The sequence below is a fragment of the Malania oleifera genome, chromosome 5 (genome assembly GCF_029873635.1).
Source record: "Malania oleifera isolate guangnan ecotype guangnan chromosome 5, ASM2987363v1, whole genome shotgun sequence".
Taxonomy (NCBI): Eukaryota; Viridiplantae; Streptophyta; class Magnoliopsida; order Santalales; family Ximeniaceae; genus Malania; species Malania oleifera.
In genome coordinates this window covers 64136252-64158869 of record NC_080421.1, presented here as the reverse complement: position 1 = coordinate 64158869, position 22618 = coordinate 64136252, and the positions used below count along the sequence as shown (strand labels likewise).

The window sequence follows — 22618 nt, the reverse complement described above, 5'->3', positions numbered from 1 at the left end:
CCTCCTCCATAAGTAAGGGAGTGAATGTATTATGACAGGCTGCGTTGTAGTAACCGCCAGCTCTTCTTGAAGTCGAGTATGTGTATATGGTTCTGTGGATGAGTTCGTAAATAAGAGATTGCAAATTTTGAGGATGAAATTTTTAGAAGGAGGGGAGGTTGTAAAAACCCAACCCATGATATATAGAATAAATAAATAAGAAAAGGGTAAAATAGTAAATTGAACAGGCTTCGTCGACAAAGCCAGAGTTCGTCGACGAAGGCCCTTCTATTGCTCGGCGATGAAATGTAGAGGCTCGTCAACGAGGAGAAGCCGAGAGGTTTCAGGAAATCCAAAAATCTCAAGCTCGTCGATGAGGTCACCGCTACGTTGACGAAATGCCTATGTTAACTCATCGATAAAGACGCCGCCTCGTCAATGAGGTTGACCAAGTCAAAGGTGCTATAAATATCCTTTTGGTTGCCTAGAAGCTAAGATATCAATTTCTCTCTCTCTCTCTCTCTCTCTCTCTCTCTCTAAGAACTCAAACCCCACTCTCTCTCTCTAGATTTCTTCACCGTACATGGTTAGAATCGACGATCCGATGTTACTACAAGGATCGGGGAAGGATTCTCTTCGAGATTTGTGGAACGGATCTTCGTTTTGAGCGTTTTTGGGATTTGAACTAAAATCGAGGTAAGGCTCGGTTTTCATTTCCATTTTGGTAGTTCTGTAGAGAATGAAATTGTAAGTATGTTTTGTACTATGATTTATAGGTTTTGGGAACTCGGTTCGCTGTTTAGGGGCCGTAGAGTTCAGGTTTGGATTTTTGGGGAAAGGTTAGGGGATTCTGTTTATATCAGTTATTTTCAAAATTGAATTTAATAGAACCGTGGTTCACGATCCTGGGTTTGTTTTGACTACTTATTTAGGTAAATCTAACGGGTAAAATTATGGGATTTTCATATTACAGTTTTGGGAAAAAAGGGGCATTGGGTTGCATCTCTAGTTTCGTTGGAAAACCATGGATATATTGTGTTATATATGTGTTATGGAGATGGTCATGCCTTGACTTATTTAAACTGTATTTTTGAAAATCATGATTTTGAGATTACCAAATGAGTGTGGAATGAATTGTTATATGAACATGCATGAGTTGTGATTTTCTGAAATGAGAAATAGGAACGGGGTTTTGAATTGTTCCAGGTTGTGAAAGAGTGTCCAGCTCTATATTCGAGGGTGTGAAATACCACCTGCCAGTGGCAAGAGTGTGTGGCTCTATATTCGAGGGCGGGAAATATCGCCTTTTCCACTGATCACCGAAGGGTGTGGATCGACCAGATGTACCAGTACAATGCCATGGGAGCCTGGGACTATGCCATGTGTCAGGGATGCAGTGTAATGTCGGCCGGCTTCGAGCTGAAGGGTGTGACAACATTAGGTTACTTGATCATGTGTGGGTGTGTGATGAGAACTATACTGGAACTGTTTTGTAAAAATACTGGAACTGTATTGAACTGTGTATGTTTTATGTCATGATAACACTCAAATGAAACACATCAATATAACCTGATTCTTCCTTACTAAGAGGTGTCTCACCCCTATCGTACGTACATGTTTCCAGGTCCTTCGAGTAACCGAAACTAGCGTCCTTGTATTGGGAGAATGGTGGTTGGTTTACTGTGTGAAGTACTTGTGTAAGTACTAGGATTGTAACAGGGTTGTCGTTGTGGGTATTACTAGCACCCCGGGTTATGTTTTGTAATATGGAGCGTAGACTCTATTTGAATAAACTCCGGTATGGTACTATGTATGTATGGAATGAACTTTTCCGTTGCGTATATGTCATGTATGTGAATATGTATAGGCTGTACGAGAACCCCACGGGGTCGAACCTTCATTTATTATTGTATCATTTGTGTTTTGTATGATACAACGATAGGTTAGGTTACTACATCACACCCTGGATCCCATTTCCGGGTTCAGGGCGTGATAGTTATAGGTATGATATGTATACTTATTTGAAAATTTTCACCAGATAGAATTGTTGATTTTTCGGGTTTACGGTTTCAGGAAAATTAGTGTTTTGGGGTATAGTCTCCATTTTTTTCTTAAAACTTATGTTTTGTATTAAATTTAAGGTTTGAAATGCTTGAACAGTTATTTTTAAATTATATTATATTTTTTTGAACCATTTACTATACTATTGCGTATTAAATTAAATGAGTGGGGCATGAGATACTAAATGGAAATAAACTAAACTTGTGGAATATTTGGTATGAAACATGGGAACTAGAGTTCCAATTTGTTTTTAGGAAATGTGGAAAACGAGGTTTCGATTAAATACCGAGAGCTATGTGTGTCTGGGTTAAATCGAGAGCTATGTGTGCCAGGTTTAATACCGAGAGCTGTGTTAGCCGGTTAATACCGATGAATGAATGAGTTTGTGAAAAATACTAGGATTGCTTAAATGCTTTGTGAAATGAAAATAGGTTACAGCGCTTTCTTTATAAATTGTATATATGATTTATGAACCACCTGAGGAACTTGTTACTTTGAGAGCACGATATCGTTGCTAGTGATTGATACAATGTAACCACACTATACTGCGAAGTGTGGGTATCTAGATAGTCGATTTGGTATGAAGGGCTCTGGTGTATGATCCAGGGTGGGGTTGGCCAAATGGGACTGGTCGGCCGCCAGTGTTAGATCGGGTCTCCAGACCGCACAACTCATACCATGGGGAAAGTAAATAGTGTTCATGTGATGTTCCAAAAGAGGGATGAGTTTTATATGCATATACATGATTTAAAAATAAAATGGGCAAAGTTACAACTTTGAGTATCGAGCAGAGGGATTGTACAGTGTATGGGCCTGTATTCTACCCCAACCTCAGGAACTCTTGCTCGTAATGAACTGAACTATCTTTTGTAGGAATTGCAAATATATCTCTTATATTACAAGGTTAAGAATGTTTTAACTTCGTAATTCATTATAGTTAAACTTATTGTTATTTTCGGTTGGAATAAACTCATGTAATCACACACTAATGTAATCTGATCCACCTTACTGAGTAGTGTCTAATCCTATTTTGGTAATACGAATATCACAGCAATAATGTGTATTTGCATCTCCAGCTATCTTTCCTAAATTATTTTTTCACAGCTCACACCAACATTCTTCATTCTCTTAAGGCGGTCAACTGGCTTGAAAACTAAGGTGTAGTCCCAAGAAGGGAGGTGAATTGGATTTAAAAAATTTTCTCTTAATTCCTTTTAAGACTCCTTAACCTATTTTATTTCTTTTAACCAATTCTTGACTTGCTTGTTTGATTTATTAATCACACAAGAACTTAGTTCTTTTTATACAATCCACAACACAATTACTTAAACAATCAAGTAATCAATCAATCAACCAAACCAATTATCCAATCAAACACAATATCCAAACCAAGATATAAGATACAAGATTTCAGCTTTTGTTTGTTTGCAACCCTGTAAATATGAAAGTTTGATTCAAGCCTTCTGGTTAATGCAATCCCTTTGATAATGAATTAGCTTTCTTAAAGTGATTTTCAACAAAACATTCTCACTCTTCCCAAAATTCAAAATTCAAATAAACTCTTAGTTAATTTATCTTTGGGTGTTAACCAATTAACGTACTCTCTTATGGTTTCCGCAAAGTATGGTTTAACCAATGTACTCCCTTTCGGTTTCTGCAACCCAAATTAAAATTAGACTTTAAGTTTACTTAATTTCCTAATATACGTAGTATATATGATTAAGAAATTAAATTATCGACGCAATTTATATGTGCTGAAAATAAAGAGTAAGGGAAAGAGAGAGTGACACCGCTATTTTTACGAGGTTCGATTTATCCCTAGCCTAATTCCTCGCCTTTGGCAAACCACCAAAGGATTCAGTAAAACCAGTTCCATTGCTGGGCGGAACAACACCGTTTACACACTCCTTTGATTAGGCTAGAGCCCGCCTCTCCAAACGATATACCATCATTCGGTCACTCCTTCAATTAGGCTAGAGTAGCACCTCTCTAAGCATTATCCCCTCGCTTAGCCAACAATCCGAGCACCTCGAATCATCCAAGAACTACAAGAGATATAAAAAATAGATGTGTACAAAGAGTGCTCTCAAATAGAGCTGATTAGTACAATTTAAAAACTAATATACTTCAAAGTAAATAACAATATGGAATTTAAATTGAAGCTCAAGGGAGTATATCACCAATTAATTCTTTCAATGATTGAAAGATTTAGAATTTGTAGCACAATATTGGTGATTGAATGTCAGCAATACTCGGTTGAATTCGTGCACAAGATATGAGCAAGAGAGCCTTTCAATGATGAGAGCAGTTAGGAGAGTTTGATAGCTGAATTTGATTCTTAGTTATTAATTCAATGATCTTAAGACATATTTATAGACTGGAAAAATTATGTAACTTGATCCTCAAGTGACTTGGAGTATCCCCCTAGTTTTTATAGCATTTAGATTTAAAAAACTAATTTTTAGAATTTTCCTGTTAAAGGTCAAAATTTAAATTTTCGTAGGGTTAGTTGGCTGACTAGGCGACTACGTGGGTGTTTATACAGGGTCAACTGGCTGGATAGGTGACTGAGTGCTTTTCGTCTCCCAAAAATCAATTTTTTTAACTGGTTAGTCGGCTGACTGAACACAGTTCATACTGGTCAATCGGTTAACCAGACAATTTTCTGATGTGCTGATAGCTTTGACCCCCCTTCAATATTTTGGTCATAACATTTTCTATATAGTTTCAAATTAGTTGATCTTAGTATCAAAAGAAAGCTAATAGAAACTCCTACAACTTTCATGTTGAACACGTTTTACAATAATGAGTTTTTGATAGAGAAAAAGGTGCCTCAATGCAGATGTATAAAAATTAACAGCATTTGGAAAATCCTCTTTTTAGTGCTTTTCATTCCAAAAATGATTCTAACCTTTTTGAAATAATTTTTGATCTTATGAAAATATTTTCCAAGTATTTTAAAAGGTATTTAGGTCCAAGTAATTAACCTAAAAGTTTCGTGCGTCCATATTGAAATTATTTGAAGTACTTACATGATATTTCCTTAAGATTCTAAATCCTTCATCTCTTGAAGTCTTCATGTATGCCCATGCTTTGAGCCCATCATTTCTTTAAGCTTTCATATCACATTCATCCTCTCATAGTCGTCAAACTTTCATATATCATCCATGCCTTTAAGTATTCTTTAAGCTTCATATGATCATGTTCCTTTGGAATATAAGTTTCAATTGATCCTTGTGAATATTTGACCTTACTTTCACATATGTGAGATTTAAAATATAATCATTCAATCAAATATGTTAAGTTTCACTTGTTTGTTAGCATCAAAATAGGATGTTAAGCCTTGTAAGACCAACATGGCCTCTTAAGGCAGTCGACTCGTCCAACCAATGTTCAACTTTTTGAGTTATTTTCACATGATTGGCTAGGGATTTAACGCTGGTTAATGTCTTATTGATGCGACATGTTAACTTCCGACATTGGTAATTGATGATTGGTGGTTATCGATAGTTATTTTCAATTTTGAAATTTTGAAATTCAAATTTGAAAAGATTTTCTTCCTTTCCATTGAAAGCTTATGAAAGGACCCTCTTGGGGAGAGATTAGGACACATCCAAGGAGGTCAAGGTAAAAATTTCAAGGCATATTCATGAATCATAAGGGAATTTTCATTTGAAGGAAAGAAAATAAGAGAAACCACGATCTTCTTCTTTTTAAAGGGACTTTGAGGGTGTGATTTGAAGTGAGGGGGCCTTTCACTTGATCTACAAAGGTTCATTCTTCGAAGAGGTCAGTGTCTAACTCTTTACTTCATTCATTTTCTATTAGTTTGGTTTATTTCAGTATGTTGGAGCATTTTTATGTTTTTTTGAATGCTATGATTTGTACTTCATGATTGCTTTATTTTTCTATATCAAAAATGTATACTTAGAGTAGTAGAACATGTTTCTATTGTGATTGCAAAAGAAAAGGCATGGTAGAATATCCATTTTACATGTATGTATTGAAGTTCTTATTCAGGCAATCAACCGACCATTGCAGGCGGTGGACTGGCCCTTTCCCACTTTGAAAATGTAGTCATTGGCTATAGATGGTCGACCAACCCTTATAAGTGGTCGTCCGCCAAATCCTAAGAGTGCTTATTTTTGCACTCTCTCTTGATTTCCTTTGGGATTTCAAGATTTTTGGTGTTTCTTATACATGGTAGAGCTCCTTTGGTTAACATTAATTTATCTTTTATTTAAATTTTCGTGGTTTCTCAACAAAAAATCAATGTTTTTACTAAAAACAAATGGATTTGCAAGTTTTCACAAAAGTATCCAAGTTTTGCAAAGTCTTCAAGTTATTTGGAGTTTTACATCCATGAAACGACATTTGAATGTTCTCCAATCTTTTTCAAATCACATTTAGTCAGGCTTGAGGTTCTCCATCCAAAAATCCACATTTTTTCAAATGATTTTATGGTTTTCATTTAAAATAAATCAAACATGTCTTTTAGAAAATTTAACTTTTTAATGAACCATTCATGATGCGGTTGTTCAATGGATTAAAAAGCCTCTTTTTTTAAGATGAAACAAGAGATTTTAAGTTGGGTTTTATGGTTTTCCTACTAAAGAAACCAAATCATGCAAATTCAAATGTTTTTTTTTTTCATAAAATATACCCAAAATATGTTTTTAAACTTAAATTAAAAAAAAAATTAAGGAACTACAAATGACTTCATTCCTCTTATGAGGATATATAAGAAGCCTACTTTGTAGATGCAGCCATACCAAACCAAAAACCTTAAATTCTTCTTTCATTTCTTCATTATTTGCATATTTACATGTGTTTTGTATGTTTTTATTAATTAGGCATTAAAGTAATAGGACTTTCATGAGGTTAAATTCGATGCATAAGTTCTACAAAAGTCTTTTCAAAGGGATAAGGGTTGAATATTTTTTGAAATGAACAAAAATAAAAGGATGAGAAAATGTAGAGGGTGGTCCACCGGCCTTTGCGAACCGACCAAGCATTCGAATGCCTGATTTTCAAAATTAACTTCTTCAATTTTTCGAAAACTTTAAATATATATTTTTTTTTTTAGAAATTATTTCAAAATGGGATGTATACACACATACAAAAGGTAAGCACGATAACCATTCAATAGAATAGGTGTTTAGGGTGCTAATATTTTGAATTCCAACTAAAAAAAATTCAAGGTGTTACCTTCCCTATTTGTAATTGTACTCCCGAACCTAATCTCTTTCAAAGATTTCTCTTTATTTTACCTTTCAAAAAATAAAATAAAATGATAACTGTATTTTCTATCGAAAAAAAAAAAAAAAAGTTAGATGAACCAATGATTTGGTATCCTACACTTATTTGATCACTAAACGTTGGCAACATAAAAATCCGAGGTTGGCACATAACACATACACAAACTTTCCTGATGCACGCACATTATCCAACCATGCATGCATTCACTTTAATTCCATTCATGCACACAACTTTTTTGCATCTTTGTTTCATGTTTTATTTCAGACAACATACACACACTCTCATACATATCTGTAGCAAAAACATTGTGTGTGTGTGTGTGTGTGTGTGTGTGTGTGTGAGAGAGAGAGAGAGAGAGAGAGAGAGAGAGAGAGAGAGGCACTACAAAAAAAAGAAGACCTTACAAAGGCGGTGGTCAGAGGAGACCTTCAGCCTCCTTTTTTTTTTAAATTTTCTCGCTTTGAGCTTCTGGTTTATGGGTTTTTAAAGAAGAAAAAAAAAGGGGGTGAGTTAGCTAGGATGGGGAGATGTGAAGGGGTAGCCCGGCCAGCCAGCTAGCTGGAGGTAAGGGTTGACAAGAAGGGTGGTTTCACTAGGGAGGGAACCAAGGGTGGAGGAGGAGAAAGGAGGGTTGTGGACTTGCCATTCAAAGCGTCTAGGGGTGGCAAAGATGGGCTCAGGGGTTGGCAGGACCTGCATCACCGAATTTTATAGCGTACAGGTCGCTGCTATCGTTAGGGCATGCACAGGAAGCTCCTGGGAAGAAGACAACAGGACCAAACCAAACGACAATGTTTTGATCTTGTTTATTATATTTATTTATTTATTGAAAATTCACTAATTGAAAACAACGGCCATTTTGTAAATTAAACTAAACAAAAACATTGTTTTATCACCGCTGAATTTTTAAAAGCAACAGCGTAATTTGACTTATCCTACACGTGTCACATGCGCATGCATGTGGGTATCCACGTCCCCCCCCCCCCCCATGTGGCCATGCACTTAAATATTAAATTATTTTATTTTATTTTATTTTTTATTTTTTTAAAAAAAATTAATTCTCCAAAATGAAGAAATTCAAAAAATCTAGAAAAATCCATAGAGGCCTTATAGAGTTTTCTTGATTTTCATGTAAAAAACCAAAAACCTCTCTTGAATTGAAGGTAACCATTTTAAATCATTTTAGATATTCAGGAATGGTCAAAATAGCAAAAAGGGAATACAAATGCTATAAATCAGCAGAAAAAAATTATAGAAATGAGTTTTTTATCTCAATATTCATGCACAAAATCTAAAACTTCCACAGATTGCTCCCATCCATTTCAAACCGTTTTAAATCACTCAAAATTATCAAACTTGGCTAAAAATGAGCAAAACTTCGTTAAAATGACCAGAATAAGTAGAAAAGGGAGAAAAGATAGGATTTGTCATATCATGGTTTTCAATTTAGTATCTAGTGTCAGATTTGACATATTCTAGTATTGACAGCATATATACACCACTTGGAATAGCTCATCAAGTTACTTCCTTTAACTCTACTAACTCTAAACACACCATATGATATAACCCTTTAGCAGGAGGCTTCACCCCTTATAATAACTTGATCCCATGCTTCCCACCTTATTGTGGAGGCAAGTTGTCAGGTAGCTTATCCTCAACACAATTTTTTGTTCACCTAAAACAACTTGGATAGCAGTAGGCATCCACTTTTGGCCTACCTCTTCATTCACCACCAACATGGCAAGATTTGTCTATTTGACCCTTCTTAATCCATTCTTGAGTTGCATAGATGATAGGAGCTTGTTGTCATACCCTTTCTTCCAAATAGTTTGTACCATGCAAGGGTCCTCTCCTATTAGACAAAGGGAACTAGCAAAAGCCACCAATCCACCTCAATTGTGAAATTCACATGTCCCACCCACTATCCAAGCTTGACAATCACTTACTTTGCTATCCTGCCCTAGAGTAGGTTGAGTTACAAACTTACATGCTATAGTTACACAAACTATGTCTATTAGAGGCATTATGCACCTATAGGTAGATATAATGCTTATAATATATAACTAACATATAACATACTCAATTTCAGCATATATTGAAATCACTATGCATCTAATGATGGGCATGATAAGTCTGTTTAACACTTTTTATGCAATCAATATTTCTCAAAACAAATTATCATTTTTCATTGTTGTTGTTTTGAAAATCATCAAAATTCATATATTTGATAAGCACAGACACACACGATTCTTAGCATTCTCCTCCTTTTTTATGATGACAAAACACTTCAAATTTTACTTAGGAAGAAAAGTAAAATCATTTGAAGTGCTTTCTAAATTTGTGTTGCAATGAAAGAGAAGAATTCAATTTGAATTAGCAATAGAGTGGCAAAGTAATAAACACCCTTTTAAATTTCAAAAATATATTCAAAACTAACTTCAATCTACTCATTATTTAGCAACAAACTTATTTTTAGCAAAATTATAATATTCAAATCTTGGGTTTTATCATGTGCTCTTTCAAGCTAGCCAATAATTTGTATTGAACTATAACATTCAATTGTGGGAAATTTTAATTCTTGCATTTCATTTTCAAGTTGTTTTGCTCAAAGTTTATTTTCTTCACTCTTTTTTTTGGGGAGGATTCATAGAACTCAAAAGTTATGCAAAACACATAAGTGAATTTGTTTCAATGTGCAGGTATTCATATGCTTCCATAAGCACATGAACTAGCCAAAGGTAGGCTTCTCAAATATAATGAACCTTTCTACAGCTACTGAAAAACCAGTCCTCAACAACTAAGTTAATTTGCGAGCTCTTTTTATTTGAAAACTAAGGGATCATTTGGTACCACTATCAAAAATTACATAAACAAAAAACTAGAAATGAAAACTAAAAATTAGAAAGATAAACTAAAAACTAAAAATCAACATGTTCGGTCAACATTTATAAAACTAATACAAATCAAAAACTTAATTAAAAAATTGCTCATTATCATCTTTAAATTAAAATACTATAAAAATATGACTAAAATAATAAAATACAAATAATACATATTAATACATTACAATGATAAAAGTAAAATTTGTTATAATTATTTTACTTGATTGTTATATACTTTCAAATTTTACTTTATAATAAAAAATTTGTTGGATATGACAATTAAAATAGTAAACGTTTGGCTTTATTATTTTTTAAAAAATTTTATGTATATTTTACTTTTAATTATATTTAAATTCATATGATTATTTAAATTTAATTTTAATTTAAAAGTGTATAAAAATGTACAATTTAATCTAAAATCCTTTTTCTAGATATTAAAATTTCAAACAACAGATTGTCAAAATAACTGTAATTCATAAATTTTGATTTTATTTTTTTGATAAATAGGTAAAAACCGACTACAAAAATATAAAACTGACAATAGAAACAAAAGTTTTTATAATTTGTTTTTTCACTATAGAGAAAAAGAAAAAGAAAACCTAAAATAGCAACAATACCAAACAGTTCCTAAATTTATCGATTTAACTCAAATTTACTATATTTGATTCATTTTGTTAAATGGAGAAATTTCTTTTCCACATCTCAAATAAATACATGACCAATTAAGTTAAATAAACTCCTTTGCATGTTACTATTAAACACAAATATCAAGGTTAATAAACTCAATTCGCTCAATAAAAGCCTACTTAAAAAAAAAGTGTTATTGTATTCCTCAATGACTCAACCCAGCCCACTCCATCCCCTAGAGAAGAAGAAGCTCACTCATATATCACTTTATGATCTTGCAAATTACATTGAGCGTATAAAGGTTGAGAATCTGGGATTTTATATTGAGCAAGGTGATTACTGTAATATTGACAAAATATAATTAAAATTCCATATTAATCAATACAAGGAAATTTAAAACTATTCACATATGCACTTCATCAAAATTTGCATTTAAGACATTCCACTCCCTATCAAACTTTTGGACCAAAGAGCTTTGCAATCAAATTTAAAAATAAACATTAAAAAAGAATGGGAAGGAAGGATTTATAGAACTTCTGGCAAAAGTTCTTCAATTTATCTATTCCCATTCTCCTCTATCGATGACTCAGAAGTACTGTCATCCATTGTGGAGTTGGAAATTGTCTCTAAATGGCTTCCATTCTCGCTATCAGAAGACCCAGATGGTCTCTCTTCAACGGGTTGTTTCAAGTACCAATACATAATACTTGCAGTCAATGTAAGGATCATCTTTTGATTCACCTGATACAAACCACAGAAATAAGCTAAGTTTCATAGTTAGATTACCCTTCAAGCCATCAATTTTCCATTGCAATACAACAAAATTCTATAGTTTTGTGTTGTATATTGTTCAAATCTATACAAATCCAAGTCCAAAATCAAAACTTTATGCCCCCAAACACGCAAGTATTCATGTTCATATTTTTAGTACAGAGGATTTGAACCCACCAACTTATCTCAAATTGGAGTGGCAGTGATGTGTGTGTGTGTGTGTGTGTGTGTGTGTGTGTGTGAGTGTGAGAGAGAGAGAGAGAGAGAGAGAGAGAGAGATTATCTAAACCATGTACACATGTCAATTGTCGCAAAAGGGAACAAACAATGCAATGCAGATCTTTTCTACCTCTCAGGTTAAGATATGGATTTCCTATGGTCCTACTTGAGCATGATCCATCCAAAAGCTTGTCAGACAATTCAAGCTTGTTCCCATTCCAAGAATTAGTGATGCACATGTGGATGAGGGAATACCATTGGACCAATGAACACCTCTTAGACATACTTTCAAGAAATTAATACATGGTCATATGCGCTTGAAATCCCAAAATTACCTCAATTATGTCTTCAGGAAGCAAAAATATTGAGCATCCGAGCTTCCTTGCTATACTGATGATGTACGTGGCATTCATTTTTTTCTCCTCATCTATAAGCCGCAAAAATATTTTGGATGAGAAAAAAAGAAAGAACATTATTTTAAAGTTTGCTGCTGACTTACATGTCCTATACTACAAAATTAATTCTATGTTTGGTACATAGCAATGGAATGGAATCAAGCAGAATGGAATCGAATTTATCACTTGCTTTCTTCGTTCTCTCCATTCAAATTTTCATCCCATTCCATTCCACGAACCAAACATGGCGTGAAGGGAATGTGCATAGCTCAGAAAGATAAGGCTCCAAAACCTACTTTACCTGAGGACAAGGTTTCCACTTTATTATTCTTGGTAAATTAATTCACTAACAAAATACAAATTAAACAACTTCACATACTTCCTGGCAAGAAGGTTTTATTATGCATAGATTCGTAACTAAGCCAAAGTAAAACTCCCAAAGCAGTGAACAATCAACAACTAGCCCCACCCAAACATTGACACTAGTATTCAATAGTATTCTCATAGACAAGCCATCAGGCTGTAGATGTGTCATTAATAAGAAATCTAGAGTGCAATTTTTTCCCATTTGAATAGTACCTTCAATTTAACTCAACTAACCTTCAAATGTTCACACATAACTACTAAAAGATTCAGCAAAATAAGCTGCAAATTGGACAAACTTTACTTTTAGACTTGAGATCCTCAAGTTCAAATATTATATATTTAATTGAAGCAGGAAAAAGGTAGTTTAGAAAAGCAAAAATTATAAAACAAAAAATGTATTTTTGAAATTGACTATAGTGGAATTATCTATATTTACAAGTTTCAAACCAAGCAACATTTTACAGGTTTGTCTGTGTGTGTTTTTGTGTGGCCATGGACAGCTGCATGCACATTCACTTTTCATTTAAGAGCTAGTCATCATCCACAATATTTTAAACATTGGCATAAAGGAGTACATGGGAGCGGAAATGTGGAATTCATTATATAAAAGGAACTGATAGATATGACGTGTGAGAACACAGCTTCTACACCAGGGAATACAATCCAGCAAGCTGATAACGTTCAAGAGAAAGGTACTCTGTCACAGAAAGGACAAGGGAAAATGCTAAACAATTACCCACACGCGCAATGCATTTTATTGAGGACCAAGAAGTAAAATACGAACTACAATTCTGATAATCATCTTCTCAGTTTGGATCATGCCGCTTAAGCCTAACAGAATTTTACTGTAGTCATCTGCACCAAATGCTCTATTTGAATTGGATGCACTTGAAAATTATTTGCAACATTAACCACGCCCAAGTTCAGATATGGTTATATGCTCAAAATTCTCCAATCAGGAAAGAACTAAATCCATTGCTCTTGTGTAATTTTAAATTTGGGGTATTATTTTATGAATTATGAGTGTCTTCACATTCAGCTTGCTGCAGCCAACAATTTGCCAAGTAATCAACTCTAGTTGTTTGAATGCCTAAAATGATTCTGCTATGCCTAATATCTTTCTTTCTTCTCTCTTCTATTTATAAAATAAATAAATAAAATAAAATAAACATCATGAAATCAGTGGGACCCGAGTGAGGAACTACACCCTTATTTTGGGCATAAATAATCCTGCCTCCTGATGCAAGCTCTAATGGCTGAGCATTTCACAATGCAACATCCACACACCATGTCATTGGTGGCCAAGAATGGTAAGCAGTCATTGAAAAATATGGATTATGAGTTTTGATTTAGACTTGTGAGATTGGACTAAATTCAATAAGAACATGAATTGAGTTTTATTCAATCCATAGAACTCCAAATCCAAGACCAGAATTCCATGTTACCAAATGCAGAGTTAAGCATAATAAAATACATAAATACATACATACCTCTGTGTGTGCGCGCGTGTATAAATACCATCAACAATTACATAAATGCAAGTATCAAAGTACTGGATGCATATAATACCAGGCAACTAGCTGAAGGAATTTTGATTACATAAAATTAAAAAGGAACGTACCACTTTCTCCTTTAGTAACAAGACTCCAATTTACAACTCTAGGTTGCACAGCACTAAGCAGCTCAAGGAAAAAACTCCCATCTGACAAATTTTTATCCTGCAAGTGAAAAGATTATTTTAAAAATGCAGATTTCTGAATTATCACGAAGTAAACAACTTGGATGCATATGCCATTTTATCATATTGTTAGAAAGCAATGACGACACCTACTTTTTAAAGACAGTTACTCTCATATAACTGTCTGACCCAACTGTAGACATTTTTTTTGCTGGAAACAACAATAGCAGCAAACAAGCCTTAAGCTCCAGTAGATTGGTTCTGCCATATGGATAATTTTCTGCCAATTTACACAATCATGGGCAATTTCCTCAGACAAATTCAGGCTATAAAATCTTACTTATCTCTTCTACTACTATTCACAATAACTAACTCACTCTTCCTTGCTAGTGCACCATTGGGCCTACATGTCATAAGCCCAAACCATCTAAACCGCTCTTCCTTTATCTTATCTTCTACAGGAGTTACGCCTAAATTACTACAAATATGTTCATCCTTAATTTATCTTTTAACATTATACTACTCCATCTTAGCATCCTCATCTCAGTAACTTTTTCTGATATATTATTTCTTAGTCGCACAAAATTTTAATCTATATAGCATAACTGCTCTTACAATCATCCTATAAAACTTCCTTTATAATTTTAAAGGTATTCTATGATCACACAGCGCACCCGAAGCACCTCTGTATTTAACCCAACTGGCTTTAACTCTATGTATTACATCTTCATCAATTCTTCCTTTAGCTTGCATAATAGATCCACGGTATCAAAATCTATTAGGGCTATTGATTTCTTAACCATCAAGTTTAATCTTTTCTCCAATTTACCTCCTACTATGATTGATTCTACTCCACTCTGGTTTCATGAATCAAGACAATATCATCTTCTAACAACACATACCACGGAGCCTCAATTTGGATATTCTTTTTAAGTTCATCCATCACTAGGGCAAAAAGGTAAGAGCTCAAATCAAATCCTTAATGTACACATATTATGAATAGAAAATTTCCTAGCCTCTCCACCTGCAGTACTATCGCTAGTCATTACTCCATCGTACAAATCCTTAAAGACATCAGCATACCTACTACATACACCCTTTTTTTTTTTCAAATCCACCACAGAACTTCCCTAGGTACTCTATCATATGCTTTCTTTAGGTCAATAAAAACCATATGCAAGTTTGTCTTGTTTCCCTTAAACTTCCCCATTGATCTTCTTAAAAGATATATAGCTTATGTAGTAGATTGCCTAGGCATAAAACCAAAACGATTTTCTGAGATCCTCATTTTGAATTGTTCAACAATCCTTTCCCACAATTTCATTACATAACTCATAAGTTTAATTCTACAATAGTTATTACAATTTTGGATATCTCCTTTATTTTTGTATATAGGTATTAAAGTGATATTCCTTCATTTATCTGGCATTTCTTAGTTTTTATAAGTGTGTTAAGTAAATTAGTTAATCATATAATCCCGTTACCACTTAGACATTTCCAGACTTCAATTAGGATGTTATCTAGTCCTATAACTTTTCTATTTATCATCTTCTTTTAATGCAAACTTAACTTCATTAACTATAATTTTGAGAATAAATCTCATATTTTTAGCATTTTCATCATTTGTCAATTCTAAGTTCAAGTCTGTTATACTTGATTTTCATTAAATAGCTTATTAAGGTAGCTTCACCATCTTTCTTCCATGTCTTCTTCCTCAACCAACACAACATCATCCTCATTTTTTATACATTTTTTATTACCAAGTCTTTCCTTGTTCTTTCTTTAGCTCTCTAACAATTTTAAATGCCTCTTTTCCCTTCTTTTGTGTAATCAAGTATATAAAATATTAAATAATCTATGTTTAGCTTAAATAATAGCCTTTTTAACATTCTTCCTCACCTCTTCATGGTTTTCAAAGTTTTCCATATTCCTACATTTTTTGCCACATTTTATATCAAATTCTTTTTGTCTTTATGGATTTTTGAACATCTTGACCCCACCATCAACTTTCTTTACTATCTAAGAATCTTCCTTTTGATTCACCTAAAATCTTTTTTGCTATCTTCTTAATAGAGCTATATCCTACACCAAAGAGTGCATCTACACCATCCGCTATTGTCCATTTATCATCTTTGATCATTTTATCTTTAAATTTTATTATAATTTTTCAGATTCCACCACCTAGTTCTCTTGTACAGAGTTAAATTACCCTCTCTCTTCCATTTTTTAATACATATTAGATAAATTTTAGTTAAGCTTTCACCGAGGGTAATTTTACAATATTTATATAATGAATGATCTACCCTCCAAGTTAAGAAAAAATCCATTTGAATTTATTTTGTCAACTTTTGAAGGTTAAGAGTTCTTTCTTCTTAAATCAAGTATTCACTGTAATGAGATCATGAGGCATGGCGAAGTCTTTCATTATATTCCAGCCTTATTATTATCTCCATACCCATGTCCTCTATGTATCCTCTCATAATCTTTATTATCCTTTCCTTGAAAACCACTCCTATGAATATTTTCTCAGCCCTTGATATTGTATAATATTATCCATATCTTCCCATAATTGTCTCTTAAGGTTTCTACTAAGCTAAGCCGATTTAAGGAGCATAAACACTAATGAAATTATTATCTCTTAGCTTAGGACCATCCTGACTTTTACAATTCCATCCCCTGCTCTTTTAACATCTACAACACTATCTTTTAAGTCCTTGTCTACAATGATTCCTGCCCCATTCTGATTTTGAATTTCTCTTTTCCTACCTCATTCTGATTTTCAATTTCTCTTTCCAGTGTACCAGAGTTTGAATCATGATATTTCAATTTCTCTTTCTTGCCTACCTGCTTAGTTTCTTGAAGGCAGATCACATTAATTTTTCTTCTAATCATTGTGTCAACTATCTTCATGCAAACCTGTAAATGTCCCTATATTCCAAGTTGCTAACCTAATACTAGTACCCTAAACTAACTTCTTTACCCACCCACAACTAGAATTATGCAGGAATGCTCTCATGTTTGTCACTATACATGGACATTGAGATGGCACGTTGCTATGAGGCGATAACCTAACCCACCCTCACCCATTTTTCGCTACATCTATGTGGTATAAGTGTAATGGTGCTGCTCATGTGGGAAAAGATTGAACAATGCTGAATTTTTTTTTTTTTTTCCACTTTTTGGATATTTTAAGGAACAAAGGGTTGCATGTATAAACTCAGAGACATCCACTAGTCTGGAGGATATTTAAAAATAATGCAGCTGTTCTGAAGATTTGCAGTAGATCAATCACATAAAAACAAAAGAGAATAAGGTCTGTTATTGGCCTTCGAACAATATATCTTGTAGCTAATGTATGAATATCACATGCATGCACAAAAAAATAAATTAAATTAAGTTGTTTCACAATAATAAAAACCAATCTTCGTGATAGACATTTACTTTATTTGTGAATTGCAGTAGTGCAATGAAGCAAGCATGCAATATAAGCATGGGCTGAAACTAAATATATGCAAACTTGCGTCACACGACAATCATTTATGATGTTCATTACAAATTTAAACACTTAAGTTTAACAACAAAAGGTTTTCTTGGGCCATAATAATTAAAATATGTTACATATTAAAGTAAGCCAGTTTAAACTATGATACCTTGAAACTATCCATGTGATTCTGACTTCCTGAATCTCTAACTTTTGCGTTAGCCCAATCTAGAATATCAGAATCTGTGATTTCCTTTCCATGGGAATGGAATCTCAAGTTCTTTAGAAGTTGGAGGATATTGTAACGCATCAATTGCCACAAAAATGCTGAAGAAAAAGGTGAACAGTCTCAGATTCAGACAATCCTGATGAAACAGAAGTGCAATAGATATCCATGTTTGAGAATATAACGAAACATTCATAAAAATATACCATGCTTTCACAATGACATCTAATGTATTTGTGAATTTGACACCAAACTTACCCAATATTAATTTCTTATTCCCCTGTACAATATCATTCCCAGCAATATTAACCAGCGAAAATTTCAACTGTTTCCCAATCTTTACAACTTGGTTACAATTTTCCACTTTCCTAAATGGCAATTTAATTGGAGGCTTAGTAGCAATCTTCCAATTAACAATTCCAGGTGAAACCTTGTCAAGGGTCTCTAAAAGTACCCACCTGCAGAGTAACAGCAATTTAATTCAGTATGGAGTATACATACAATAAAAATAAAGTATGGGGTATCAGCAAAATTTAGAATCAGAACGACCATAAATGAGTAACACATGGAAATCGAAGAATTTCAACTTGGTTTCAACCCATTGCAAAATGTCTACCTATGTTTGCACAAACAAATATGGACTGTTGAACACTTGCAAGAGAAAACAAGATTGCATTTACCAAAAGAATCGTCCCTGCAAAGCACAAAACTCTGAATGTGCTTAGAAAGGAAAATCAGAACCAGTAGGATAACAAACATGATTGCTTTTGCTCTCTCTGGTCGCAGTATTTTCTTTGCGTTAGTTTTGTGTTCTGCAATCACAGTCCATCTTATGCTTAAAGATTTTGTTAGATTACCACTTCAACAAAAAGCTTAAGTTGTTGGTTGGGGCCAACAATGTATATCAGGCTTTAAACAAATGATAAATAACACCTATTACAGGGAATGCAATATTTTTTAAACACCACACGATAAATGCAGGCAACAAGATTAAAACCTAGGACCACCTAGGAACTTGGCTCTGATATCATGTTAGATTGCTAATTTACCTAAAAGCTTAAGCTGTCATGTTATGGGACAACAATGTATTTTAAGCCTTAACAGACTTTATTTTACCTTTTCGAGTGATTGTATCCAGTAGGCAAATTAAAACTACACCATTCAATGGGTTGGATATTGCAAACAGAACAAATACCAGGTCACAATTCAACCTGATCGTATATATTTAAGCACTTCAAGTGGACCTCATGCTGACAAACACATGCAAAGAGCTATGTGCATCATCAGAAATGCCACACCACCAACAACAGATGAACAGTGTTATGCACCATTCTCATGAGATTGCACCTATGTGGGCCCATGTTGTCTATTGTCTAAAAACAAATATTCATGAGAATACCCATAAAGATATGGCAACTGAAACTACCTTCCGTTACCATTGCCGGATCAGATTAATTCCACTACATCCTTCTTTCTTTCTTTCAAAACCAAAATGAAAATTTATTTTTAAAAAGCCTTCAACAATCTCCCGCAATTTTCAAAATAAAAGTAAAAATAATACAATTTAGAAATTTTTGTTTTAAACCAATCATTAGGAACATCATCATGGAAGTACTTTGCATAGATCAGGTGGCCCACCCATTGAAAGTTCAATTAGTGATAACACATCAAGTCTTTGAACTAGCAAACTTATTATTCTAATAGAACAAGTCCCACACGATGTCATCCATCTCTTGAAATTGTTCCTTACACTACGATATTAAAGGCTTTGCATCAATATCCTTTCACAAATGTTTAGAATTAAATCAATTTAATATTTTGAACAACCTATTTCCACTCACATAGGTAGACCTGTCAATGTATCTTCATGACTAAGATACGAGACATAACAAGTCATACACTTATAGCTCACCCTACTTTTCATTATAGGTACCAAAGACCCCATCTTGGGATGGCATTTGTCATAGTATTTTCATTTAATCATGTGATGTACTGTCACTGACAGAACTGAAATACAAGAAGTTTCCATAAAAGGAATCCAGGCCCCATTGTTGGATATTAGATATGGGCATTAGTCCAATCCCCATGGTGGTATTGTAGACCATTTCCCTTACATGTCCTATTAGTGGATCTGCCAGATTTTGATCCGGTCTAATAAACTCAACTGTCATAACTCCATATTGTAGTAATTGCCTTGCAATTTATCCAGAGTAAGCACTGCAAATATGACTATACATTCATGCTATTTCTTTTGATAGAAAAAGAAGAGATTTCATTAAGAGAAGAATTTACAAAAAGGAGAATAAGACATCTCCCATTAAAAATAATAATAAAAAATAAATAAATACTATGAAATATCAAAGAAAAAAATTCCTCCCTTCTCACTAAAATTTCTGAAAAGCTCACTCCCTTGATGTGTCCAAAGCCAACACACCATAAAGAGGCCAAGTAATGAATCTTTTCCCAAACCAGCTACCAATTCAATTTTTTCCCTGAAAAAACCTGTGCATTACTCTCCAAGCATAAACCCCATAGCACTGTAAATATACCACAATTCCAAAGAACAGCCCTATCCTTCGTTCTTCCAAAATCCTCAAAAGAAATAGCCAATGTTCCTTCCACCGATGCTGGACAAACCCAAGCTTCTCCCAACACTCCAAATATTTAGTTCAGATGCTCCAAGAAAAAACACAATGTAACAACAAATGAGATGCCAATCCAGATTTCAAATAACAAAGCATACAAACATCTGGAGATGAGGCCTTCAAAGATCTCCTGATTTACAACAGATTATTAATATTGATTCTATTAAACAAAGTTAGCCAAATGAAAGCCTTAACCTTTGGGGGAGCTTTGGCCTTCCAAATACATGAGTATAGAGGAAAAAAAGAGTTGGAACAGATCAAAACCTCAAAAAACGATTTACAAGAATATACCCCAAAATGATCCAAAGCCCAAGGTTGAGTGTCCCTAACTGAAGAAAGATGGCAATTGTCCAATTACGACAACGAGGAGGAGAGTTCCAACAACTCTCTATCATTTAGATATCTTCTGAAATGAAAGTTCCAAGAAACCATAGGGCTACCTAAATCAACCAAAAAGGAAGAAAACATACTATCTTGTGTCCTGCCCTAAGCTCAATCAAAAGAGAAGAGGAGAAGATGTGGATAGGACATCATACCCCGACCACAGATCTTTCCAAAAATGAATCTGAGAACACCTCCTTGCTAAAAAATTAATGTGAGGAGTGAATAAGGGATAAATCTGAGAAATAGATCTCCATGGACTCTCTGAAGAACATCCTAAACTAACAATGGTATCCCACCCATTCACATCCAACCTTTGCTTACTTCTGATCATTTTATGCCAAAGGGAATGATCTTCTAAGGGAAAACGCCATAATCATATAGCTAGGAGACTGATATTTTTAGACACCAAACTTCCAAAACCTAGCCCCCCCCCACCCCCCCTCCCTCCATTTTAGACACAAATGTCTATAACCATGCTATAAATTTTCTTGGCTATCACAATGTAAAGAAATTGTTGGTATAGTCTTAGGCCATGTAAGAGTTCTTAGTGACAAACTCTTAAGACATTTGTCTTCTTTCTTCCATTGGCTAATACTTCAAACTTCATGACCATCCAGTCAACTTCTTGAAAACTCAAACTATGGCTCCCCTATGAAGAATGAAAATCTGCCACTAATGGACAAGTGATCTTCTTGACTAGTAATCCAACCGACATCTACAAATATTTCTGGAACTACTTCAAACCATAATAACATAATTCCATAATCCATGTTCTTTATTAAACATTTAAGAACTCCCACATTCTATATAATTTACCCAGAATATCAGTACAGGTACACTTACTAAGCTTGCCAACCACAAATGTAATATAAAGCCTACAAGTAGTTGTTGTGCCATCCTTGCTTACAGTTGTTGATATCATTCCCAAATCCCAAGGTGCTCAACATTGTTTGTCCCCGGCATTCCTTGAGAGCCACCAGCGTTGAAGTTGATGCCATCTCCCAATATCAGATTGACTCCACAATCGGAGTCACAATAGAATCAAAACTACTCATTTTGTTCTCCATTCATCATCACCTTCTTTGCACAATCCAAATCTTGATTTTATTGCACCATCATCAACCAATGCCATTGGAGTTGCTTGGACATTGTGTTGCACTAGTCACATTTCATTGCCATCAATTGTTGCTCACAATGATGTCATGCTGCCAGAACTACAAAGACTTGAAAGAGCAAAAAGAATAATACTAGGAACCCTTGACCAAAGAAGGGTTTACCTTTATTCAAATAAGGAACTTTTAAACAAGAAGTCAACAAACCAGACCATTTCAGTTGAACCAAATCGAACTTAACTTTTCAGTCAAACCAGATTCAAGAGAACCTTTCTAATCTAGGATCTAAACCGCCAAAGAGGAAAAAAGATAAAAGGTGGCAAAGGACAAGTTTCATCCCATTGCTCAAAAAATAGCTCAAGTATACAAATGGAAGGAATGAACAAAAAAGAAAATCCATGAGCTGATATCTCAGATAGCTTCTTTCAATTCATTACTTTTTAAATCAAATATTGCCACTAAAGTTGATTAGAAGTTCAACGCACAAGTCCAAGATTTCAACAAATTTATCGATTATTAATCTAGCCACAAAC

The 22618-nt window shown here is 34.1% G+C and overlaps 1 protein-coding gene across 1 annotated transcript in view; it reads right to left on the bottom strand.

Moving 5' to 3' along the window:
• Positions 1-11104: 11104 nt before the first annotated feature.
• Positions 11105-22618, bottom strand: part of LOC131156247 (fimbrin-2) — a 67211-nt gene continuing 55697 nt past the window's right edge. The window contains exons 10-14 of the mRNA XM_058109779.1: positions 18203-18402; positions 17888-18045; positions 14181-14277; positions 12134-12225; positions 11105-11549 (exon numbers count right to left, since the gene is read on the bottom strand). Coding sequence (XP_057965762.1) covers positions 11364-11549; positions 12134-12225; positions 14181-14277; positions 17888-18045; positions 18203-18402 — 733 coding nt within the window. The 3' untranslated portion in view covers positions 11105-11363. The remainder of the gene's footprint in view (positions 11550-12133; positions 12226-14180; positions 14278-17887; positions 18046-18202; positions 18403-22618) is intronic.